We start from the raw sequence: 22,896 nt of genomic DNA, 5'->3' as shown, positions 1-22,896 counted from the left end.
CTGTCCTACCAGAATCCGATATGTGTTAAAAGTTCTTGATAACATCAGCTAAAATGTCTCTGTGACATATTAATTATTTGAATGACCCTGCTCTACATGTGTACTTTGTGACTGGAATGTGATATCTTAAAGCTCCGTGCTAACCAAAATGAAATGAGTCCAGAAACGGCTGAGCCCTACCTGTAGCACTCATCCGCTCTCACATAATGGGTCTTTTCTTATAGCAAAACCACTTTTCACTGCATAATGGATTGACCTGATTAAGACTTATTATGGCAGGGGATTGTGTTATGATATTATTACTCCAAACACTTTAAGTGCACACTAGATATTTCTCCTGCTGCACAGCTTGCTCGGAGTCACATTGACCCTCTTATCCGGTGGAAGACAGCTTGAAAATAGAAGGCTCCCCGCCCATCCCATAATTAAACCTGACCTGGTTTAGCTCAAGGAATAACAAGGACAAGGGAAGGCATGTTGAGGGGCTCCTCAATTGAACTATGTCTATGGGGTCTCTGTCTACATGGTGTGGCCCTGAGGCTAGTGTGGTTCTGATCCATGTGTTACTGTAAAGTGCCCTTTTTAACAGTAGTCCTCAGACATTGGGAGAAAGAGGGAACACTGTTCTTCTCCAGACAATATATTTTTTCTAGGGCCCTCAACACTAGGCCCCCCATCTGCCATAACGGCACAAAGTAATAATAGTTGTTTATTTATCGTACTTTTTTTTTTTTTTTACAACTTTGGTCATGTTTCAAAGCAGAAAGTAAGAATGAGTTTATTTTTCTCCTTTACCTAATTAAAAGATGGTGTTCTTTTAACTGACCACAAATAATCTCATTTGGAATGTTATTTTTCTAGTATGGTTACAAGAGATTTCTCCTGGGTCAAAATATGCTTTTACAGCTGTTGTAATTGTTCTGGCTCTGATTCTCAAATCTCTTCACATCCACTGATCCAGGTACAGTAAGATATAGGGACTTACCTGCTCAAGATGTGATATTAATCAATTAGGTACAAATATGTGCACAGTCACAGCTCTGTGGTGGGGGGGTGTGATACATATTTCAAAGCCCAATCCTTATCCAGTATTTTGTTGAATAACAGTATTTGCATAGTCTATTTTTATACACTTGTGTGTACTGTACACCGCCTGTCTGTGTGTGGCCTGTGTGTACAGTACACAGGCCTATAGGTACGTCAGTGTACTCTAGCATGGAATTGGAACATTGCGTACCTTGCTAAACTCATTAGCCTGATTCCAACACCCCTTTAACATCCTCTTGATAGTCTTACGGAAGCTTTTTTTTTTCATTTACCACAATCTGTGACTCTGAATTCAATCGATCATATGCTTTTCTTTAGGTTGGCACATTTTTTTCCCCTCCCAATGGCCAATGAACCTTGGATGTGACAACCCCAGTGCTCAGCCAACCACAAGGTTCTTAGAGGTGACAAACTGGCGGCACACATATCCAATCATTTCTAGCCCCAGGTATTGTTTAGTTATTCCAACGTGTGTCTGCTTCTACTGTCTGAGTTGCAGGCACATTGAAATGATGGAGAAATCCTCTTCTAGCTTTAATCCAAGGCACCGCTATAAACCACAGCCATTACTCAGTAACGGGAGTAAAATGATCTGTGAATTACAGGATCATTAATGAGCCCGACTATGGAACATGGCCTAACCATAGCATATTACCCATTTTGACCAGGATGACTGACCCAGTCTCAGAAGATGTATCTTTCAAGTCAAATATCTGACTTAAAAACAGAAATCAACTTTGATTGAAGAAATCAAGTCTCTCCTGTTTGTTTGCTATTTAATAACAGAGGAGGAAAGACGAGACAATTTGTCCTGGGAGTCATAGGACTTGTTACCTCTTGACATTCCTCTGAATGCCCCTCTCTTTCCCCACAGCAGTAGCTACCTCTTAAGCTTAAATATTGTACCATCTGTCAGTTTATCCTGAGACAGGTTAAAGAAAAAACTCCTTACACTATCTGTCAGCTGTGCCAATTTAAGTTTAAGAAGGTAGAGTCGGAGAGACAGATGCGATGATAAAGGAGAGCGTTAGACATTTGAGTGACAGGTACATTAGGTATGTTAAACGCCCAGGTGAGGCCGGGACAGAGAAACCCCCTATTCTGAGGGCTAGGGTTTTTCCTCACGATAGTGTTATTACTGCTAAGAGCGCTGATAACATTGTTACAGAAACACTTTTCCACGACCTGTCTGGCCTCGCCATTGTTTTCAGCGGGGTTTGTTGTGCACGGCGATATGGCCGATTACGTCAGGAAGTTTCTCACAATATGAATATCTGACTCTAATGGCGGCATTACACACGCATACACAAACACACCTCTGTGGGAGTGAGTTACATAACACCAAGGAGGGAAGGAGGAGGAGTGGAGGAAGAAGAAGCTACAGACACACAAATGAAACGATGACAGCCTTTCTTCTCGTTAACGTGTCCTGTGCTCCCCCGAGCAACCTTGAAAGTATTCTTAGCGGGTTCCAACAAGTTCTTCCATGGTATCCTGATAAATCAGCTGGTCCTAAACTGAAAGAACACAAGTTTATTGGTTTCCCTGCCCTCATCAACACACCCGCCATAACAGAACCAGTAATACCAGCTGCCATGGCCATCATATCATCACACAGCACAACGTTGTCACCATTCTCCTTCGTCACCAAACCAGAACCAAAAACAGCTCATGCCACCAGCTGAAACCATCATGGTAAATAGTCTTTGATCCTCAACTCACATGGACACACCAAGTGGCAGTTATGTGGCGTCACTGAAGAATCGCAAGTCATAGCTTGCCATTAAATCCAGGAGGCCAGAGTTGAATTGTTCCCTTCCTCTTTGACAACTACAAGCGTGGCAGAGTAGAAGAGGTCACAGGGTAGAGAGGTATTGAGAAAGATAGTTGGAGCATGAGATGGGCCGGGAGAGGAGGGAAAGACCAACCGTATCAGCCTATCGCAGCTAGAGAGCGTGTTGTGTACTTGACTGTTCCCCAACCCCAGAACCCCAGAACCCCAGAGCTGAAGTGATTGGGATGGAAATGACTAAGAGCTCTGAATGATCCAGACCACCAGATTCAGTTCTGTTCCCCCTCACTCTGAAACACTGGGCTCCCTTACGCGCTAGTAGTCACAATGAGCCCACAGAGTTCACTGTGGGTGCCTGCATGTACAGTACTCCAGTCCAAACAACTGTATTTGGCAGTATTTGTATCGCTGTCAGTGAGCTTACCCACCACACAGAAAATGAACCCTATAAGGACTGGTTTAGCTGTGCCTCTTGTTTTGATTGGGGCCTTTTCAAAGGTATTGAGTTGAAGTTGGGAAGTTCACCCTGAGTTGAGTATCACCAAGTTCAATAATATCATTTCTGTCAATGCTGCCTGCCTCTTCCATGTTGTGGCAGGATACAGTTGCCACAGACAGAGAAAAACAGCCATCTGACCTGGCAACTTTTTGTTTAGAATGCTTTTGTGTTTTTAAGATTTTTCCAGGGAAAGAATAAATAGCTGTGCTTAACCAAAGGCATTCAATGTCTTGGCTGAGAATGCCTCGCCATGAGAAACATATTACCCGTGGTTAGGATAGGCTTTGTGCTCTCTGAACATTTTCTTTTTTTTCTCTCTTCAAAGCGGGACTAACTTGCGACGGCAATTTTCTCTTTATTTTGTCTTAGTTGATATCTACAGAGGACACAAGCGGAACGTCACTACACATTAGAGGAACAGTATTTGCATGTGCCATGGTTGGCCTTGTTATCAATAGGAAACACTACTGGCCAGGAAACACAAAGACATGAACCTCTGAGTCTTTTCTCAGTGAGTGTTCTCTCAGTCTCCTGTGAACTGCACTTGATGACATGAGATACTTGAGGTCAATGCTGGAATGTAACTCAACAAGTAAACTAATTGGAGAGGGCCAGACAAACAGGCACATTCCAGATTAATTGGTATGTCAATGACCTGTCAATGTTGTAGGCTACACTTGCACTACTAGAGGGCAACTAGAGTCATTTGCTGGAACGCAGTTGGATCGTTTGTCTGGGCCTGGGGAATGGAATGTCATGTGATGTGATGAGGGGTTGATAGATTGACAGGCTTGCCTGTTGAACAACATGGCACAGAAAGCTCACTGGAATCTAATTGCTGTACCATTAACAATGCCTTAAGCTTTGTATGTGAACAATTATTTGTCAGACTGATACAAGTTCTGATATGTAAAAGGTGAGCAGGATGTGAGAGAGATGAGAGTAAAGGGGGTGGGGTGGAGAGCCGAGCCTCCAACCCCCTCCAAGCCCCTGAGCAGGGATTGTTTTGTGATCCCCCCTCTTGACTACTCTGACATCAACATGATCACACCATAATGAAACTTTAATCAGGAACATAAGCATCAAATCATTCATTCCCCATTATGCAAGGTGTGAGGGAGCAGCTTCTAGGAAAGTTGAAAGACTGACAGAGATCTAGAGGTTGAAGAGAACGGGGCAAATGAAAGAGCACCGGAGAAACGTGACGGATAAAGACTAACAAAAAGAGAGAAAAGTGAGAGAAAAAATAAGGAAGTAGGCAGGGGTATAAAACAAAAGTCTGGGACATTTTATTCCCATGGTGTTAGCTGCTAAATGTCCTTAAGTATTGAAATAGAGCATGGTAAGGCCGAGTGTTGGCTTGGTCTTTCATACAAACAGCCTTCACACTAATCTCATAAGATCTCTCATGACATCATATCGATATGATCTTATGGAAACAAAGTCTAACATTCTATTTGCATAGTATTTGCCCTATGCTCAAACAATTCAAATGAACACCGGTCCAGTGGTCCATATCCCTAATTCCAACCGGTTGTCAAACATGGTCAATCTTGGTTTTGTAACTGGGGATGTTGAGTTCAGTCAATGGCGTCTATATGGGAAGACAAAAGATTTCTCCCCTTCCCCACGTTCTGCTTTTCTGATTCCCTGTTACATTTTCAACTCAGGATCAAGGTTATGACAACTTCTGCTCTTTTAGGACGCTTGGTTACCAGGGAACAAAAAGCTTGCTGGCTGCTTTAAGCAGGAACGATTTAGAATCCAGATGTCTGACATTTTCAAACAGAACGGCCACATTTTGTTTTGTACATCAGCAACACAGTTCACACATAGAGTACTACTAACATCATGGCTGGAGATGTGAGGGCGAAGGTCAAAGGCGATGAGTTAGATGCTGTAACAGATCATTGAATCAATTTGTTATGTCCTGCTTTGGTAGAAAGAGATGGCCAAGAGTGATAAACCAAAGGAAAACCTCTACGCCAAAGCCTTTGCTTCTCCTCCAGAGAGCAGGTTATCTTAGTGTCTATGGAAGCTTTGCTTTATTCTTTTCATTGGTCCAGTGGTTTTGAGCTGTAGTTCTTCCATGAAGGCTTTGGTCTTGATATAACTACACCTGAATTATTATTATTTTTTTTAAATCCTCACAATGGCCGTCTTCCAGATATGAGGACAAAATGTTCCCGCAACTGTGAAACCCAGCAACATAGGCTCTCTCTGTCATGGTTTGCATAACGTGTGCGTGCGAGGGTATGAATGTGTGTATGGGGTTGGTAGGTGTGAAAATATAGCAATGGTGCAAAACAGAGCCACTCCTGCTGAGAAAACAAAGGCTATATTAACAAGGGTGAATAAAGGGAGAGGGAAAGTTACTAACATTTCTTGCATTCCAAAGGTCTGAGAAGGATATTCAAGGGAAACGGTCACTCCAGGCAGGGCCCGTCCGTCCATCCAGAGCTCAACACGGCCTGAGTGGAGCTAGCTGGACTGGGCCCAGTGCCGACCCTCAGCGGAAGAGCACATTAAAGCAAGAATCCAGAACATTGGCATGCAGGGACAGTCTCCTTTGTTTACTTGCAGCAGGTTGAACAGAGTGTGTGTGTACACACACAACCAGTGAAGAAAGCACCACAGCATGACCCTTTTCAAGTGACACTGGTATTTCCTGTGAAGAGTGGCTAGATGTTTCTGGAAACCCATCAGTTCTTCTTGCTACATTTAACTTGTTTCCCCAAAATACCAAAAAAACAGACACTTGGGAAATGGTCTTAAGTGTAAACTAAAGATACTGTAGTTTGGAGGAATGTTTTTCAAGTGAAGAGACCATAATATTCAGCACACAAGAGGAGAATGTTACAATGGGTCACAATGGTTCCCTGGTCCTTTGTACAAGGAACTACATTCTGACAAGACTAAAGCTTTGTGGTTGAGGGCACAAGACACGCAGTGGTTGTTCCATGTCTAAACAGAGCACACAATGAAGTAAATTCATCAAGATGAATAGTTTAATACAACATGTACATTTATTGTTCTTCGATACATTTTTGCGAGGCATGCCATCAACATTTATTCATTTCAATGTAACGTCCACCTGGACACAAGTGCAAACCTGCCTGAAATTCATGAGCAGTAACCAGGAATGAAAGTCATAAGTACAGAGTCAAGATAAAAATAAAAAAACAAAAAAAAGAGGCATACAATAATTATTAAAATGTTCATACATTATGGATATTAAAATATTTTACAGATTATTCTTACACTATCAAACATACATTTCAGTACTTTTTGAGAAGTCCTCAAGAGTAATTTCTCTCAAACACCACATATCCAAAAGGAGCTTCCTTCAAAGCCTTTCCATTGGTTGCAAATCATTGAACTGTCATTGACGCCACAATTCAAAATGATTGTGACGTCATTGAATCCTAGTCACTTCCTCTTCAAAAAGACATCGGTTCACAATGCCTGAAGGGAAATATATTGTGACATATCCAATATGGCAAACTGATATTTCAAACATGAGTACATGGAAATTGTGCAACAATAGCAACAACAAAAATCTTACAAGAATAAACAGAAACATCAACACAACAGGTGAACATTATGGCACTTGGTGGAAACGAGTGATGCAAATATATTAACAATAGATGGTGGGAAGTGGCCATGTACATTTGTGTCTTAATTAATCATTCAACTAAACTGTGCTTTTTGAGCCATTTCATCAAGACTTTGGTTATTACTTTCTGACCATTTGTGTAGTTCATTTTTAAAATAAAAAAAGTGCTTTAAATTGACATCAAGATTGTCCTTACACTAAACAAAGGATGTGATTTAAATAGATGTGGTGATTGAGATGGCTTTCTATGTTTGGGGGCCTGAAGTGGTCATATGAACACGAACAAAATCAGAGAAGACTATTTTGAACCCTTCTGGCTGGTTTCTGTGAGGGCACTCCCCTAACACAGTCAGTCAGTCAGTTAGTTATCCTTTGCTGCGTAGGCAGCATCTCATCTAGGGACATCTGTCTAACCACATAGGCATCCTTCATAATCAACATCATCATGAAAGGCATTTAAGGCTCAGACCTCAACAAAAGCAAAGTGGTTCCAACTTCCTGTTGGCCAACGTCATTTCCTCTCAGGGTGAGCAGTTACATCCTCACAAAGGAGAGGAGAAGTCCTGGTTCAAAAGGTCAGGTAGGGAGTGGAACGTGAAGGGCAGCCAAGGTGAGAGCCAGGTTGAGGGCCAACATGGGATCAACGCAGCCTGGGACAAAGCAGGACTTCCTTCACCGAGAGTGCAGACCAGACCAAGTGATGGATGAAGTCAGTCCCACTGTTCTAGTCTTCATAGCCGAGCACAAAGAACTGGCCCACTCCTTCCATTCACAGCACTCATACAGTTACAGTACCCTCGCTACACATGCATTAAAGTGTGTCAGTGTGGCTCATTACCAGACGCCACACATCAGCACACTAATCAGCACAGGGTAACATGCATCAAACACGCATGGATTTACTGCACACGGTCAGCTGAGCTCAGACAGATATCACACATCCATCGCAGCAGTAGCAACAGCACACATACAGAGTCAAACAGAGCTGGAGGCCCTGCGTCGGACCAGACCAGGTCTCACTGGCTTCCAGACAGTGTCCATTCTGTGACAACAGTCCAGTCACTCACTACACAGTGTCTAGTGGAGCCCTTCCTCAGCAGATGAGCTCTTGTTGGATCTCTGGCAGTGCGGGGAAGGGCTCAGAAGTGAAGGAAAAGGCATTGCGGCCTGTCTTCAGGTCTACCTGACCGGGGCATATCAGGTACGAACCCCTGCTCTCCAGCTCTGGGGAGGGTGCCGGGCTCTCAGGCTCAGACTCGGATTGGCTGGTCTCAGGCTCGTCCAATGAGGGTAGAGAGCTGGCGTGGAGCTGGGTGTAGAGGTCAGCTGGTCCATTCAGCCAGGGGTGGTTAAGGCACTCCGCTGCAGTGGCTCGCTTCCTGTGGACACACAGACAGAGAGGATGCGTGTCAGATCTCAAATCAATCAATGTCTAGGCAGCAAGGACTTTAAAGCTTCTGTTCATCCGTTTTGAAAGTAAAACTGAAATAAGCTAAGGTGAATATATGTAAAGGAAAGCCAATGGTAAAAAAAGTGACAAATACACAGTTACACAACTTCCTGTACCTCCCCTTCCCTCAGACACTTCTTTCCCTGACAGTCTGTTTGAAAACCCACTTTTTCCCCTCTTTGGGATTACTCAGACACACAGGAATGTTTTTGCACTTTTTTATACCGCCGATAATCTGCAGCAATTCAATTATATTGAGTGAAGATCATGGCCCTGGATCACAGCGATAGACTACTGCTGTTTGTCCTTGAGACATGGTGACACAGTATTTAGCCCTTCTGTGCTGGAACACTTGATCAAAGTGACAGTGGTGACACAATGTGTTAATAGATGGAACGTAACAAGGACCAGTATCCTTATATTAAATTGTTCATATACATTACCACGCGTCGGGAGACTTAACGAGGATGTGCCGCAAGCAGCAGTATGAATCACATCATTCACGTGTTAATTAGCGTTGAACTCACTATGGGACATGTGGGAGAACATCCATCGGTTGGGCTGTGGCACTGAACTAACTGAGTGTTGACTCTTGAACCTATCCTGTTCCTCACCTGGGGTTTTTGAGCAGCAGGGTCTTGATGAAGTCAATGGCGAGGGAGGAGACGCCCTCGAAGGCATCCTGGGAGTAGTCCACGTTGACCTGGGAGATGTTCAGGAAGGTCTCCTGCTTGCTGTCACCCAGGAACGGAGACTCGCCCGTCAGCATGACGTAGGTCAGGACCCCTATGGACCTGAGAGGAGGAGGAGGGAAAAGGTGTCAGACTACAAGACATGGGGAAGTATTTTTCTCAGACTTCCACTGTGGAGCTGGCTGGTGATATCAATATTTTATGGCTTCTGGAAAAAACGAGATGTATTGAGGACACTAGCTGATATCTGCTTGACACAGTCCCTTTAGCTCATACTCACCACATGTCTGTCGCTATGCTGATGGGTTCATAGTTCAGGATCTCTGGAGCTGGAAGAGCATAGATAACGCCAATTAGTCCTGATAAACATTTTTACAGTACTGAAGTTAAGAATTGCTTATCTAGCTTCCTTATTGATATAAACCGACTGCAGGAGGCAAGACTCACCCACATACTCCGGGGTGCCCAGGATCTCTCGGACTTCTGTCACACTGTCCATGCGTCTGGACAGGCCAAAGTCCACGATGCGGATATCACCCAGTGGGATGGCACTGGTCAGCAGGATGTTCTGGGGCTGAGGGGCGAGACCGAGAAGACAGATGAGACCAAATCCAAAGAGTGCATGGTAAGTGAATTGACAGAGGTCACATACCATGCTAGATAGTTAATCAGTTAAGAAGTCATTGAGACTCAAGGCCTCCCACTAAAGAGTCTAATCTACATGAATAAGCCAAACCCACAGAGTGTACAGCCCCAGAGGGATTCAATTTGGTTACATCAATATCACTAAACCAGGTTCATCCCCTTAGCCTATTAGATGATTCCTAGAAAAGGTGGGATGTCTTGGAGGGCTGATCAGATGGCTCCTATATCATATAGGATGCTTAACCTCCGGGTCATACTGGCTCGATTCCTGGCCTGGGGCCTTTGGACAGGACATCTTGGAGGACCAAGTAGCGCAGCGGACTAAGGCACTGCATCGCAGTGCTAGAGCCGTCACTACAGACCCAGGTTCGATCCTGGGCATTATCACAACCAGCTGTGATCGGGAGTCCCATAGGGCGGTGCACAATTGGCCCAGCGTCGCCCGGGTAAGGGGAGGCTTTGGTGGGGTAGGCCGTCATTGTAAATAAGAACTTGTTCTTAACTGACTTGCCTAGTTAAATAAGGTAAAATACATTTTAAAAATCTAGGATAATGAAGGCACAAGAGACAGACCAGAGCCTGAGACAGCCAGCCTGTGACATTTCACCAGGAATAGATTTAATACTGTATCACTGGGGGAGGAGAAAAGGAAAATGGGGAGCCAATAAAATCTAGTCTGGGGACAGAGTCGGTTCAGTCCCCCTCACCCAAAAACCCTGCTCATAAACCCCCCTGGATCAGAGGAGGGTTTCTTCATATATAACCTGCCTGCCAAGTTCTAACACGCTCCAAAAGTGTTTTTTTATTCATCATTATCAACAATACATTTTTTGACATCACTGGCCAGACAAAACAAACCTATAAAACTTACAGCTTTTGTTCTGTGTCTTCTGCGACACAACCCTGCAGTATTTTACTAAATAAGTTCTACAGAGAGAAACCAGACCCTGACAGGGTTCATTTTTTAAGAGCGGGAACTCCGGGACGAAAACGACGCAGCATTCACATAAAAACAGTTGTCACTCGTTAAAATGCTAACAGAGTAACTTGGACGGGCGTCTTTTTTTGCTAGACATGTCCCATGTACAGGGAGAGTTACTGCTCTGCCACATTAAGGGGTTCATTGCTTAAAGGGAGAAATATGGCAGTTGAGAAACAGTCGCCCATTCCAGGGTGCCCTATTTTTATTTATTTTTTTAACTAGTCTCTCGCTTTGACAGCCGTAACTAGTAGCTGATTTGGTTCTGGGTGGCGAGATTAGCTTTCTACTGACCTTCAGGTCCAAGTGGACCACGTTGTTGCGGTGCAGACAGGCCACGCCAGTGAGGATCTGTCTGGCCAACCTGATCACATCCTTCTCTGTGAAGGCCTCGTCGTTCTCCGCAACACACTGGTTGAAGATCTCTCCACCGGCAGCACTGGAAAACAGAGGCAATGGAGGATCAAAATAGATTCACTGATGAGATGAACAAACAGTACGTGTTTATTAGATCTGTAGTTTTAACATGGGCTGCTGTGATTGATTGCTGATTATGCATTGTAAAGCATTTCCACTCATGAAGAATAGTATACACCCTTACACTGTAAATCACTGCATTTGTACCACTATCAACTCAAACATGATGACAATGCCAATCACACCCCTATCCCGTTATCACATACACAGTGAGTCGAGCCCTAGCACGTGATTTTTTTATTTAAAAAAGTTACGCAACTGGTCCTGTGGTTATTGTACTTTGGGCTTGGGAACAGGGTCCGTCCTCACATCCACACACAAAGCATGTGACTCCTGTCTGTGGCACTCCGACGTTCCCGCACGGAAATCAGAAGAAAAATGGTGCCTCCCTGACCTCAGCTTTGACTCGAGATACGAGGACCCATATCAGTCAGTGCCAGTCCCGGATAAGGCTTTCCATAGTAACACACATTCCAGATCAGTTAAATAAAAAATAAATAAAAAAAAGGGTAGTTTGATATGGGATCTCTATCAAACTAGAGATCCCTGTCATAGAATAAAGAGTTACCTAAGACAGCACACTGAAACAATCCCATAGTTTTACAGTAGTGGATAGAACACTAAATTGTAGGGATTACCACCACATTGCTGTGTCACTCCCCAAAAATTGGAAGTTAATCCAATCTGGGCATCCACTCCTAACTGCTCAGGATTGGGGGGGGGGTATCCTATTTTTTGGATCCACTTTGAAAATAGAAAGGCTAATTACCAAATAAATAAAAAATGGTGACATCTCATTTTTTGTTAAGGCAAAATTCCTGGTTTGTCAAGCCTCGTCATGCTTGTGTAACAATGGTAAGTAAGCAATGCCGTCTGGGACATTGCACATTTACGTTGGATGCTTCTCCAAAGCAGATGAAGCCTGAAGAGAGGACGCTTGCCAAATAGCACAGCCATGTGTGCGGGATTTAGTCGGCACACATGCTTTTTATCTTGAGAGGAAATCTGCGACCATGGCCCTGGCATAACTGTTACATAACCACACCATCCAATCCCTGGTTAGCCTCGCACCGTTGCATCCTCACCTTCACTGTCCTCAGCTGTGAAAATATGAGGTTCTGTTTTTCTGGATATCCATCATTGGGCCATATAAATCCCCTTTCGTTTGGGGCTCCACACATTTATTGCTGGCCGTCTCTTTTGACCCCCCCCCCCCCCAAAGTCCCTACAGTACCCATGTATACCAAATGTGCATAGCAGGCCTAGTTTACCAGCTTTGGGGGGGTAGAGAGGAAATGAGAGACATCAGTGTCGTTGGAAGCATGGCTTTGATTTATGCTTGCTGACAACTGCATGATTATAAAATAAAAGCTAACTGATCGTGCCACTCATTCATCTGTTCCATGTGCTGGGTCTCAATTGAATACAATTGACTCAAATAGGTCTAATTATCCCACGCCTTCCTTTCCCCGTTTGAACTAATTACCAATAGGCAGAAACAAAGATACCCTCAAAAAGACTTCAATAAACTCATCTAGGAGGAGACAAGGTTTTTAGTACTAACAAGAGCCATCCTGTAGAAATGAAATGGACTGAGGACATACACTCCAAACACTTCGGAAAGATCTGATACAAAAACATGATGGCAGGAGAGGTATGGTCTCATTTCTCCCTCTATGCCTCAGTGGATCAGTCTCCCCACTGTCAGTCAGCAGACAGATGACATGGAATGGTTTCCCATCCACTTAAGACAGAAGAACTGTGCAGAGTCCCATCAAAGAGACTCACAGTAGCCGTCACCTGCAGAACATCAGGATTGGACAGGCAAAGAGCTACTCGAGAATGAGCTGAAGACAGATGAGCCATGAGTTTCTCAATGAGAGGATGTGGGACAGAGTGTATTTACGTGTGTCCTTTACAATAATGGCTGCATTATCACAAGCCAACTTGGTTAGTCTGGGTTTAAGATCTCCAGGAACAGGCATTATGCTCTTGCTGGCCAGCTACCAAACAGAGAAAACCTCAAAGCCTACTACTGATCACTTCTCACAAGGCCTGTATGTTGACTGCATTGTGTTCTCAGTACATAGACTCTGGTGTCAGAGATGTCATCATTTAGATGGAATTATGCTGTGACAACTCATCCTCCAGTTGCAGGAGACTTGATGTGTCAAACCTTAGTAGAATGAAGAGAAAGCGGTACAAACAGTTTTTCCAAGGAGGCTTTTCCCATTTCGAAAATTGGAATACAATTAACTAGACAGCGCCTCATCCTCAAAAACACTTTTACTAGTTCCTAAAAAGATTTCCTGAAGACTTTATTGCAGTTTTAAATGAAGGGCAGCCCATGCCAGACAGTGGAGATGTGTCAAAGACTCTTACATAATCCATTTACTTATCTGAGGACTGCGTACATTTGAAGTGACAAAGATAAAATGGCCGACATGGACTGGAGGTGAGGGTTTCAATTTCCGTTGCGTAAGATGTCTCAATACCCACGTAAAAACATCAGATACCATTACACTTCAGGATGAAAGCAGAATGAAGAGGACAAGAAGAAGAAATCACCCTCTTTCCCAATTACAGAGAGGCTGAAAAACTGTTGTAGAAAAAAAAATGACCTCAGGAATGATTCCATCAGCATTGAAAGATCAAGCTCGAGTGAGTCAAAGTGATACATTTTCATAAACATACCCTGTAAAGCTTTAAAGCTCCTCTATGGTTATGATTGGCCGGGCAATCTGTGGACCGGACCGCCATTCCCAAGACTATCCGATTGCCTGTAATTGGTTAGGATTTTGAGTTCCTCTTATCTGAAGTTACCTCAGTTTACAGCAGTGTCATGAGTTCAAGGCCTCTGAGGTGAAACAGCCGAGTACAGTATTCACAACACTTGTATCGTTTGCCAGATGGTAAACAAATATGTAGTGTTGGACCAAACTGTAGTTTTTCCAAGGTCACAGTGTACACACAGCTAACGTCAGGTGACTTGGTTCATCTAATTTTCCCAACATATAATGTAGACCTCTAGAAATGCACATGCACAATACTGTATTTGTCAAAATGACAACAACGTAAGATGTTTGGTCTCATCCTAGAGGGTTGTTTGATCTCCGGTAACACCATGGGTTTCCTTGACAAGACATGTAGCAAGTTGGGAACACACAGATGACAATCTAAGGTTTGTTGTAGAACCATTGAAGAAATGTATTTCTTGCAACTATTCACCACCATCAGAAGCAGGCCATGGACTGTGCCCCCCCCTCCCGAGTACAGAAAACCATTATGATTAAACCGTCAGAACGCGTTCTAAGCAGTGATGATGCAGGTTCATTTCTCATTAAAGTGGCATTTTCATTTCAGACTAGTCGTTATGTGGTGCGTTTGTGGTGCTCGTGCAGACTGGGTTTAAACTTACTGATGAGGAACATTTCGTTTATCGTTTCCATTTCTCATACGTTGCGTGGGGATGTGGTTGTGGCTATGTGCAGACCAATGTGTGCCAATGTGTGAGTATGAGTATGCTACTTTGTGTGTGCGTGCTACTTTTGAGAGCGTCACTAACTGCTTCTATGTAAACCCACAGGAAACAGAACATTATTCTCTGGTTTGCAGCAAAGCTAGCCCACGCTGAGGTCAGAGAGCCCTTTAACAGGCAAAGAGTTCACAGTCATACAGGCTGCAACAGCGTCTCAATGGCTGCAGATTACCAAGTTAGTAGGGGACTTCACTAGGAGCCATAACCTATACTGGGATCTGGATGAACATAGGCCTATAAGAAACTCTCAAACAGATAAAGGAAGACTGCACAAGGAAGCGCAAAGTTATCTGGCAGCTAGTGCAGGGCTATGGACCAGTGCCTGCCCCTGCAGAGCTGACCCCCTGAAGGCATGAAATAGTGGCTCTGCTTCCTCATTTCACACTGGGATCCAAGGCCAAACACATAACACAACCCCCCCCCCACTCCTATAGGGAACCTTTTGTTCTGCAGGAGCATTCTATGTCTAGGAGGGGAATGGGTGGAGATGTGGGTGGTTTATGACCAGACCAGGGTCAAGAGGGGACACAGTCTTGTGGTTTTCTAGATTAACTGATTGGTGTGGTGTTGTCCATTTGTAAAATGGGGCTCGGGGATCATTACGATGCTTATTACTATCTCTGGCTCCTAATTAGAATAAGACCAGAGTGGTCATGGAGGACAGCCATTGCACATACGCTAGATAGTGGTCATAGGGTATGACACCAGACAGATCCTTTCACCCTGACCTCCATGCTTTGTTGATCAGATGGATGCAGCTCAGATGCTGACTGGTTCACCTGTATTTGGATGGAATGGATGCTTTGAAGCATGATGAATTAATTTGACTGATGCTAGTTTTCCTTAAAAATATATCATGTGACAAATACTTATTCTCAAGAATCTTCTAGATTGAGTCATTTGGTCCATCTTCGTCCGTCTGTTTACAGGAACACTGACACAATCACAGTCAGACAAGGTAACAACAAAAATCGGGGATGTGGCTATGAGCACAGCGACCAACCACAGGGGAGTTATCATTTCCTTATAAGGTTACAAGGTTCAAGCAGGCATGCGTGTGTATGGTGTGCGTGCACACGCAGCTGTTGCTAAGGTGAGAAACTCTTGAGTGACACACAGCTGCATCCTCAGAAGAAAGAGTGCAACACAGGAAGTCGACGTGTTAGGGTTAGACTGGAGAGATGTAATCTACCATTTCTCAAGAAACCCAACATTCACGTCACTCAACATCCCGTCTATGCAAGTACTCATGCGGTTTTGAAACAAAGATCACAATAAAAAAATCCCATGTTTTATATTAATCAGAATACATTTTGACTCAGGCGACCACATCAATCAAAACCCCTCGAAACTACGCAGAAATAGAAAAACCTGCAGAGATGGAAAGTATTTTTGGTAAATGGCGCATAATGGTTTTTCATTTCCCCCCTCATTAGGAACCTTATCATTTCATCCGTTTTTCCTGGCAGTGCTGCATTGTGGTGGAGCATCAACATGTACGGAGAGTTTAAAAGGTCTTCTAGATTACCATCACCAGCATTTTCTCCCGTCACTGGCGACATGAACTAAGGGCGGTGCAGAGATCCAAACACACTCACATACTGTACACACCACGTTTTTCCATGGTCTTTGCGTTTTGATGCATACGAGTTCACTCACCACTCGAGGATGAGGATGATCTCAGAGTTGGTCTCGTAGACCTCATGCAGCGCCACCACATAAGGGTTAGCCTTGGCTGACTCCAGAACAGCGATCTCGTTGAGGATGTCCATGCGGCAGTCCTCACCCTTCCGACGCTTCCTCAAGAACTTGGCAGCGTGCTCCTTCCCCGTCGCCTTTTCAATGCACTTCTTCACCACAGCAAACTTTCCCCTGGGAAGAGAAAAATAGTGGGGGAAAGGGATATGTTGAATAAACAGAAACACAATTAACAGTTTAATTTACAGTAGGCTTACACGTTTGACTTGGTTGTCTTCAATGTCTTATCGGTAAATCTGATTGACTCTGGCCATGAACCTGCAGGGAGTAATCATGGCAGAGATAAACAGCAATTACAGCACTGAGGAGTTCCAAACAATTATGACGCAACCAATAAAGCAAAAAATAAATAAAAAATGGCAGTGCAGTGAAACAGATTACAATAGGTAGGCTGCACAGGCCACTGAAAGACCACCAAGGAAAATGAAGAGGTGGACTGAGTGGTATTACAAAACAGAGGGATACACATGGAGTCATCTACCATTGTTATGCAATATAAGACTGATAAACACCAAGTGATAGGCTCCCTCATCAGTGTAGTAAGATATCCCTCTCTCCTCTTCCTCCTCCACAGTGGAGGGCCTGACAGGCAGGAGATAGGAGTGACGGTTGGGCCTGAGTGGCTGTATGGACAGGCGAGGGGGTGATAAGATTAATCGCACTCTTTAAAAGTCAACATAAAGAGAGGAGCTCAACAGCTGGGCTTGTTGTCTGTCCACAAGCCCCAACCCCAGAGAAAAGAAAAAAGAGGAACGTACAACCACAATTCTAGAATAGCATCTCAGCATTCCATTTGCTGCTGCATACATTGATGGATTCAGCAGAGGTGTTGTGGGTCAGGCTGCGGGTGTGGGCAGGAAATCCGATGTGTAGAATCACCCCACTGTGTCCAGCCTTCTACAAACACCATCCCAGGACAATAAAGGAGCCTTGTACACTTCCCATTCTTACAGCGGCGGGGGACAAATGGAATTCCCAAACGCCTCCACCCAGACCTTTGGCAGGACCCTGCATCTCCTCAGACAGCCACACAAAGGCCTGTGCAGGCTGACCAGCAAACATGGCAGCCCCTGCACTAGGACCACCTACTTCCCTGGGGCTGGACAAGGGGAGAACGGGGTTCAGGAGGCCACAGCAGAGTCCTCCCAACCCCTGAAATTATTATTATTATTTTTTTTAAATATATATAAAAAATACAATTTTTTTTTTTTTTTATGTAAAAAAAAAAGAGGCCGCAACGTCACTTAGCAAATCATTTGGCAGTGAATTTCGGCCTTTCCTCACTTTCCTGATTCAACTGACAACTGTTTCTGCCATGTTACTTGACAAATGACAGACACTGCTTTGGAGTCAGATGTCTCGGCCAGACAGAGCCTGGCAGTGAAAGGTAACCATTCATAGAAACTGCACAGGTAAACATAATGGCATCCCTACAGTTCTGCTATTAAAAGCAGTGCCTGTATGGAGAGGGAATGTCAGCTTGGTTCCGGTCATTTTCTCACATCTTTCCTCCAGGCTGGCGGTGCTGTAAACCAAAGCCTGCTACTCCTCCTGGATATGTTAGCTGGCACAAGCCCATTCCCTGTGGGCTGTTCCTCCTTCCTCACTCTCACTGGTTCCCAGCCCTAGTGAGGATTGCTAGGGCACATTGTTCCTAATCAAAAAGACCCAAACCAGTCGTCTTTCTTCTTTAATTAGCCAATTCCCCAAGTTCAGAGCAGCTACCTCTGTGCTGGGAACTGCAGATGAAATTAAAAGAAACCCCGGGCGATGCGGAGGAGAAACAGGAGGGCTTTTAAGATGGTGACAACAGGTCAAAGGTTGCTAAACTAGGCCATCATTACCCTGCTGTTTTCACACTGTCTGTAGTAACACACCAAAAGACAAGAGCACAGGGGTTAGGAGGTGGATCCAGACATAAGTCAACACGCTTCAAAATGTCTGACCAATGAGAGAGGACCTTACTGTCAGCCTTCTCCTCAAGCAGGAAGCTGCTTCCAAAAGACACTCAGACAGAAACCATGTCTGCCGCTTGAAGGTTGTCATTAACATTCTGTGTAAATCCCAAATAACACAGAAAAGGCAATTATGCAGACACACCAACACCTGATTTGCAGATCCATCATTACACAGCTTCACGTCAGCATGTGTGTGGTGTGTCAATCGTCAAATCAACAGGGGACCATAAAAGGAATTTCATTCAGTATGCATAGACACCAACCCAGAAACTTGTGGTGGTGATGGCACTAATCTAACTGAGAAACTGTTTTCCTTGTGGGGTCTGTTTCTCAAAAGGGGAGTGACTCATGTCTGGAGAGCACAGACAGCTGATCGCCTTCAGCTGCCTCTCTCACACAAACTCCCCTCAGACAACACAAAACCCCACACATTTCTGTTAATGACAACCCCTTTGCTGTCCTTCTAAAGCATAGTGAAGATCTAGGCTAAGTAAAAATCTAGGCTAAATATCAGAGGACACCCATTTGACCTAGAAACAGGGACCTGTTCCAACCAATTCAAAGTCAATACCTTTCATGGCAACTCTTGTAACTTGACCTCAAAGTCAAAACTCTTCTACGTTATCAAAATGCCTGATTTGTGTGAGCATATTTACAGAGAGGGCTGGGGGGGGGTCATTGAAGGGAAGCAATCCGAGGCAGATTTCAGAAGCCATCAAAGGTGTTATTGCGGAAATCCGCTCCAGCGGGGGCCACAATGTCTCACACATAGTGGAGAAGAGAGAAGGGGGGGGGGGGGGAAGAGAGATCCATCCCTCTTCTACTGGCCATCTAATCTTGACAAGCTGCTCTCCTGGCATCCAACAGCTCACATTCCTGCACTTAATGGGATTTATGAGGCCAGATCAGGATGTTGTGGGGGCGAGGAGGTAATGGGAGGAGGATGAGGAGGAGAGAGAGATGGGGGTGGAAGGAGTGCCGAGAGGACGCTGGGCTCTCTCAGAACTCAAACAGCCCCCCCAGGTCCTGGCTGCTGGCCCAGGATGTCCCATGGTGTCTGACAGGGAAATCTGGCTGCTACCAACTGGCAAAGTGAATGAGTCTTTATTTAGCACCCGACTGCATTCTATCAAGAAAAGAGAGAAATGAAATACCTCCCAGTCTCTATGAAGTTATAAAGGACGGTTGCACGGGGTTTTGGTACAATATCACCTGAGACAGAAGCGATGTGATGTGCAGATGATATAATAATCCTAGTCAACAGGTTCTAAAAGAGTTTAAAAATCTCTGAGACCTCCCCATTCAACCCCCTTGGAATGCACACATTTTAGTGTCTGGGTTCAAATGCATGGTATGTCACACTCGCTGATCTGTGGAGAACAGGGGGCCGGAGCAGGGCGGAGGGAGACTGATGGTAATTGCACGTTATCCCCCACCCTGACCCCCCAGGACAAAACAGGGAAATAGCCCACTGTAACAGACCCAAACAAACAGCCATGGGTGAGGCTGTAGGCATGGTCTGGATAAAACAGTAATAGCAAACATCTCTTCCTGTGTATGCCAGAGATTACTTGGATGGTGGAGATAGAGATAGGGAGCTACTGAGTCCAGTGATGGTACATGTAGGTCAGAGCATATTTCATGCTAATAATACTGGGGCTGGTAAAATGCATTGCATATTCACCCTTCTACTGAGGGCCCCCACAGCAGTAGCAGTTAAAGAGGGGAGATAATAGGGATTTAGGGTAAAGTTCTCCTCTGACATCTCAATTCAGTTTACAGGGGACAGAATGTGCCACAACTGAAGGAGAATCAGATAAGTCTCACATGCCATTGCTCGAGGCTGGGATGAATTCCAAATGAAGGAAACTTTTTTTTGTGCTAGTGTTGATACTGTATGTGTATCATGAGCAGAAAAATGGTCCCGTTTTAGAATGAAGTAACATTCAACATACCATCTGTACCAAAATAAAACACCACATAGAAAAACAAGGTTTAGTTTGCATCGCATTTATCAACTCCTTACTCATGTAAAAAAAACAGCCCTGAAAAAAAAAGTAGCCCACATACCAAAACCAGTTCTCTGACCACAAGAGACATAATTATGATGCTCTTTATTGTGACTGAAAATATGTGCCTGCGCAGTTGTCAGGTGGACTCCCAAGAACATCTACAAGATGATGAACAGAGACAGAAGAGGGAGTGAGACACCCCACTCGCTGTTTTTTCTGGTTCAATTAAAGTAAATTAACTACTGTCAGTAGACCAGACCCAGCTGCTAGTGCATTTGTGTCTATGGGAGACACACCCAGTTAAGTAGACCGAACTGACAATTTTGGTCAATGGTAAACGACAGAGTGAATTATCTTAATTTATCCACCATCTTTGTCATGAACACCTTTCAGAATGATCTACCCATGTAATTGTGCATTAGAGAGCTCGTAATACCAAGTTTTTTATACCAATTTCACATTATTCTGTACGTAAATCCTAACACTCCATTTAGTATGATAAGTTTCATATGGTATGTATTCATTTGTGGCTGTCCATCATCCATTTAGTATGATATGTTATGAATTGCAATTCATACAACGTTACAAATTTGCAAAAAGTTTGATATTTTATGAATTCCAATTTGTTGTTGCTAACGTTAGCTAGCTGCTAATGTTCACTAGGCTAGGAGTTAGGGTTAAGAGTCAATGGTGGAAAAAGTACTCACTTGTCATGCTTGAGTAAAAGTCTAAAAGTATTTAGTTTTAATTATACTTAATTAACAAAAGGTAAAATAAATAATTTTAAATTCCTTCTATTAAGCAACCCAGATGGCATACATTTGTTATTAGCAGATAGCCAGGGCACACTACAAATGAAGCATGTGTGTTTAGTTAGTCCACCAGAGCAGAGGCAGTAGGGATGACCTCTTGATAAGTGTTTGAAGTGGACCATTTCTGTCCTGCTAAGCATTAATGTAATGACTACTTGTGTGTCAGGGTAAATGTATGGAGTAAAAAGTACATTATTTTCTATAGGAATGTAGTTAAGTAAAAGTTGTAAAAAAATATAAATATTAGAGTACAGAGACCCCCCCCCAAAAAAAAAAATATATAAATATAGTACTTTACACCACCGTTAGGAGTTAAGTTAAAGTGTTAAGGTTGGGGAAGGGTTGGCTAACATGCTAGGTAGTTGCAAAGTAGCTAAAAAGTAGATTAAAGTTGCTAAAATGCTAAAGTTGTTTGTGATGAGAATCCAACACCCATGCTAGACATCCACGTTATACGCCTGGCCAACCAACCTTTTTTTGCCATAAGTAACCATACCAAAAGTAACATATCATACTAATTTAAGTGTCCCAGAATTACGTTTACCATGTTACGTCTAGTCTATGAGACCAGGCTGGTTATACTTAAAGAAATATCAGGGCTCACACAAAGAATACATCCCATACAACAACAAAAAATGCCAACCACACAAAACAATTTAATGGGCGCAGATCGAGAGTCTCCATGGCAGTGCCAGCGCCACTCATCCGGATTGGGCCGACACGGTGAAATGTTCACTTAGTCCCGTTTACAAGTGCAGAGAGAAAAAGACAAACATTTCACATTTGTAATTCCTCACTTGAAAGAATTAACAGTGTGTTTATTCCTGCATCCCACGTGTTAATTTCGCACTGCAGCACGCATTGACATCTATTCTAGCTCATAATTTCATGATCTGGACAGGGTAACCTATTAAACATTTCATCCGACTTACCTGCCCAATTCTCTGCCAAGTAACTCATAATTGCTCGTGAAAGGATCGGTCCTAATTCTCGTGTGAATTTTTGTCACCATCCCGTTCTTGTTCATCATTGTTATTGCAGTCCGATTGGAGAGAGATAAAATATATTTCCTTGGCAGAAGTTATATTAGCTGTTCAATACGTTCAAGTTAATTTCATGACCAAAAAAATATAGAGGAAGCTAAATAAAGAGAAAAATAATTTGTAATGAAACTTCAGAACAGCGAACTTCTCAGCACAAAAAAAATCCCCAGGTTAATTCTGTGACTCTCAGGAACAGACGTTGACTGGCAAGATATAGAAAGATGAATCATTAAAGTAGGAAGTGCTAATACACCGCAGCTGTATGTTAGTTTGCGTGAAAATAGGACAGTCCCAAAAATTAGCTCTATCGCAGAGCCAGCCTTTCTCAGTGACGCTGTGCCATGAAAGCCAATGGTAATTTGGCTTTGTTAAGGGGAGGGTTAAAGTCAGTGCGCATACTACGACACGGCTGATAGACAGGCACTAGCCTACTTGGGGTGGCATTCAACTGTTTGCCTACTCCTACTGCCTCAGTAGATGTCTTTAAAAAATTGGACACAACTACACCTCTAATGCAGGTAGTAAGTAACCAAACTTTACCACCTACTGCTTAGATTTTGCAACACACACACACACAC

The 22,896-nt window shown here is 43.7% G+C and overlaps 1 protein-coding gene across 1 annotated transcript; it reads right to left on the bottom strand.

The window, feature by feature from the left end:
- Positions 1 to 6,328: 6,328 nt before the first annotated feature.
- Positions 6,329 to 22,604, bottom strand: LOC106607301 (serine/threonine-protein kinase 17A). The gene is made up of 7 exons (XM_014204133.2): positions 22,208 to 22,604; positions 16,395 to 16,607; positions 11,015 to 11,159; positions 9,544 to 9,670; positions 9,377 to 9,425; positions 9,019 to 9,198; positions 6,329 to 8,333 (listed from the first exon to the last, which is right to left on the bottom strand). Exons 1-7 carry the CDS (start codon positions 22,303 to 22,305, stop codon positions 8,048 to 8,050), a joined length of 1,098 nt encoding a protein of 365 aa, XP_014059608.1. The 5' UTR covers positions 22,306 to 22,604; the 3' UTR covers positions 6,329 to 8,047.
- Positions 22,605 to 22,896: the final 292 nt, after the last annotated feature.

Source organism: Salmo salar, chromosome ssa06 (assembly GCF_905237065.1).
Source record: "Salmo salar chromosome ssa06, Ssal_v3.1, whole genome shotgun sequence".
Lineage (NCBI taxonomy): Eukaryota > Metazoa > Chordata > Actinopteri > Salmoniformes > Salmonidae > Salmo > Salmo salar.
Note: the sequence above shows the minus strand (reverse complement) of the source record. Positions and strands in the feature narration are given on the sequence as shown.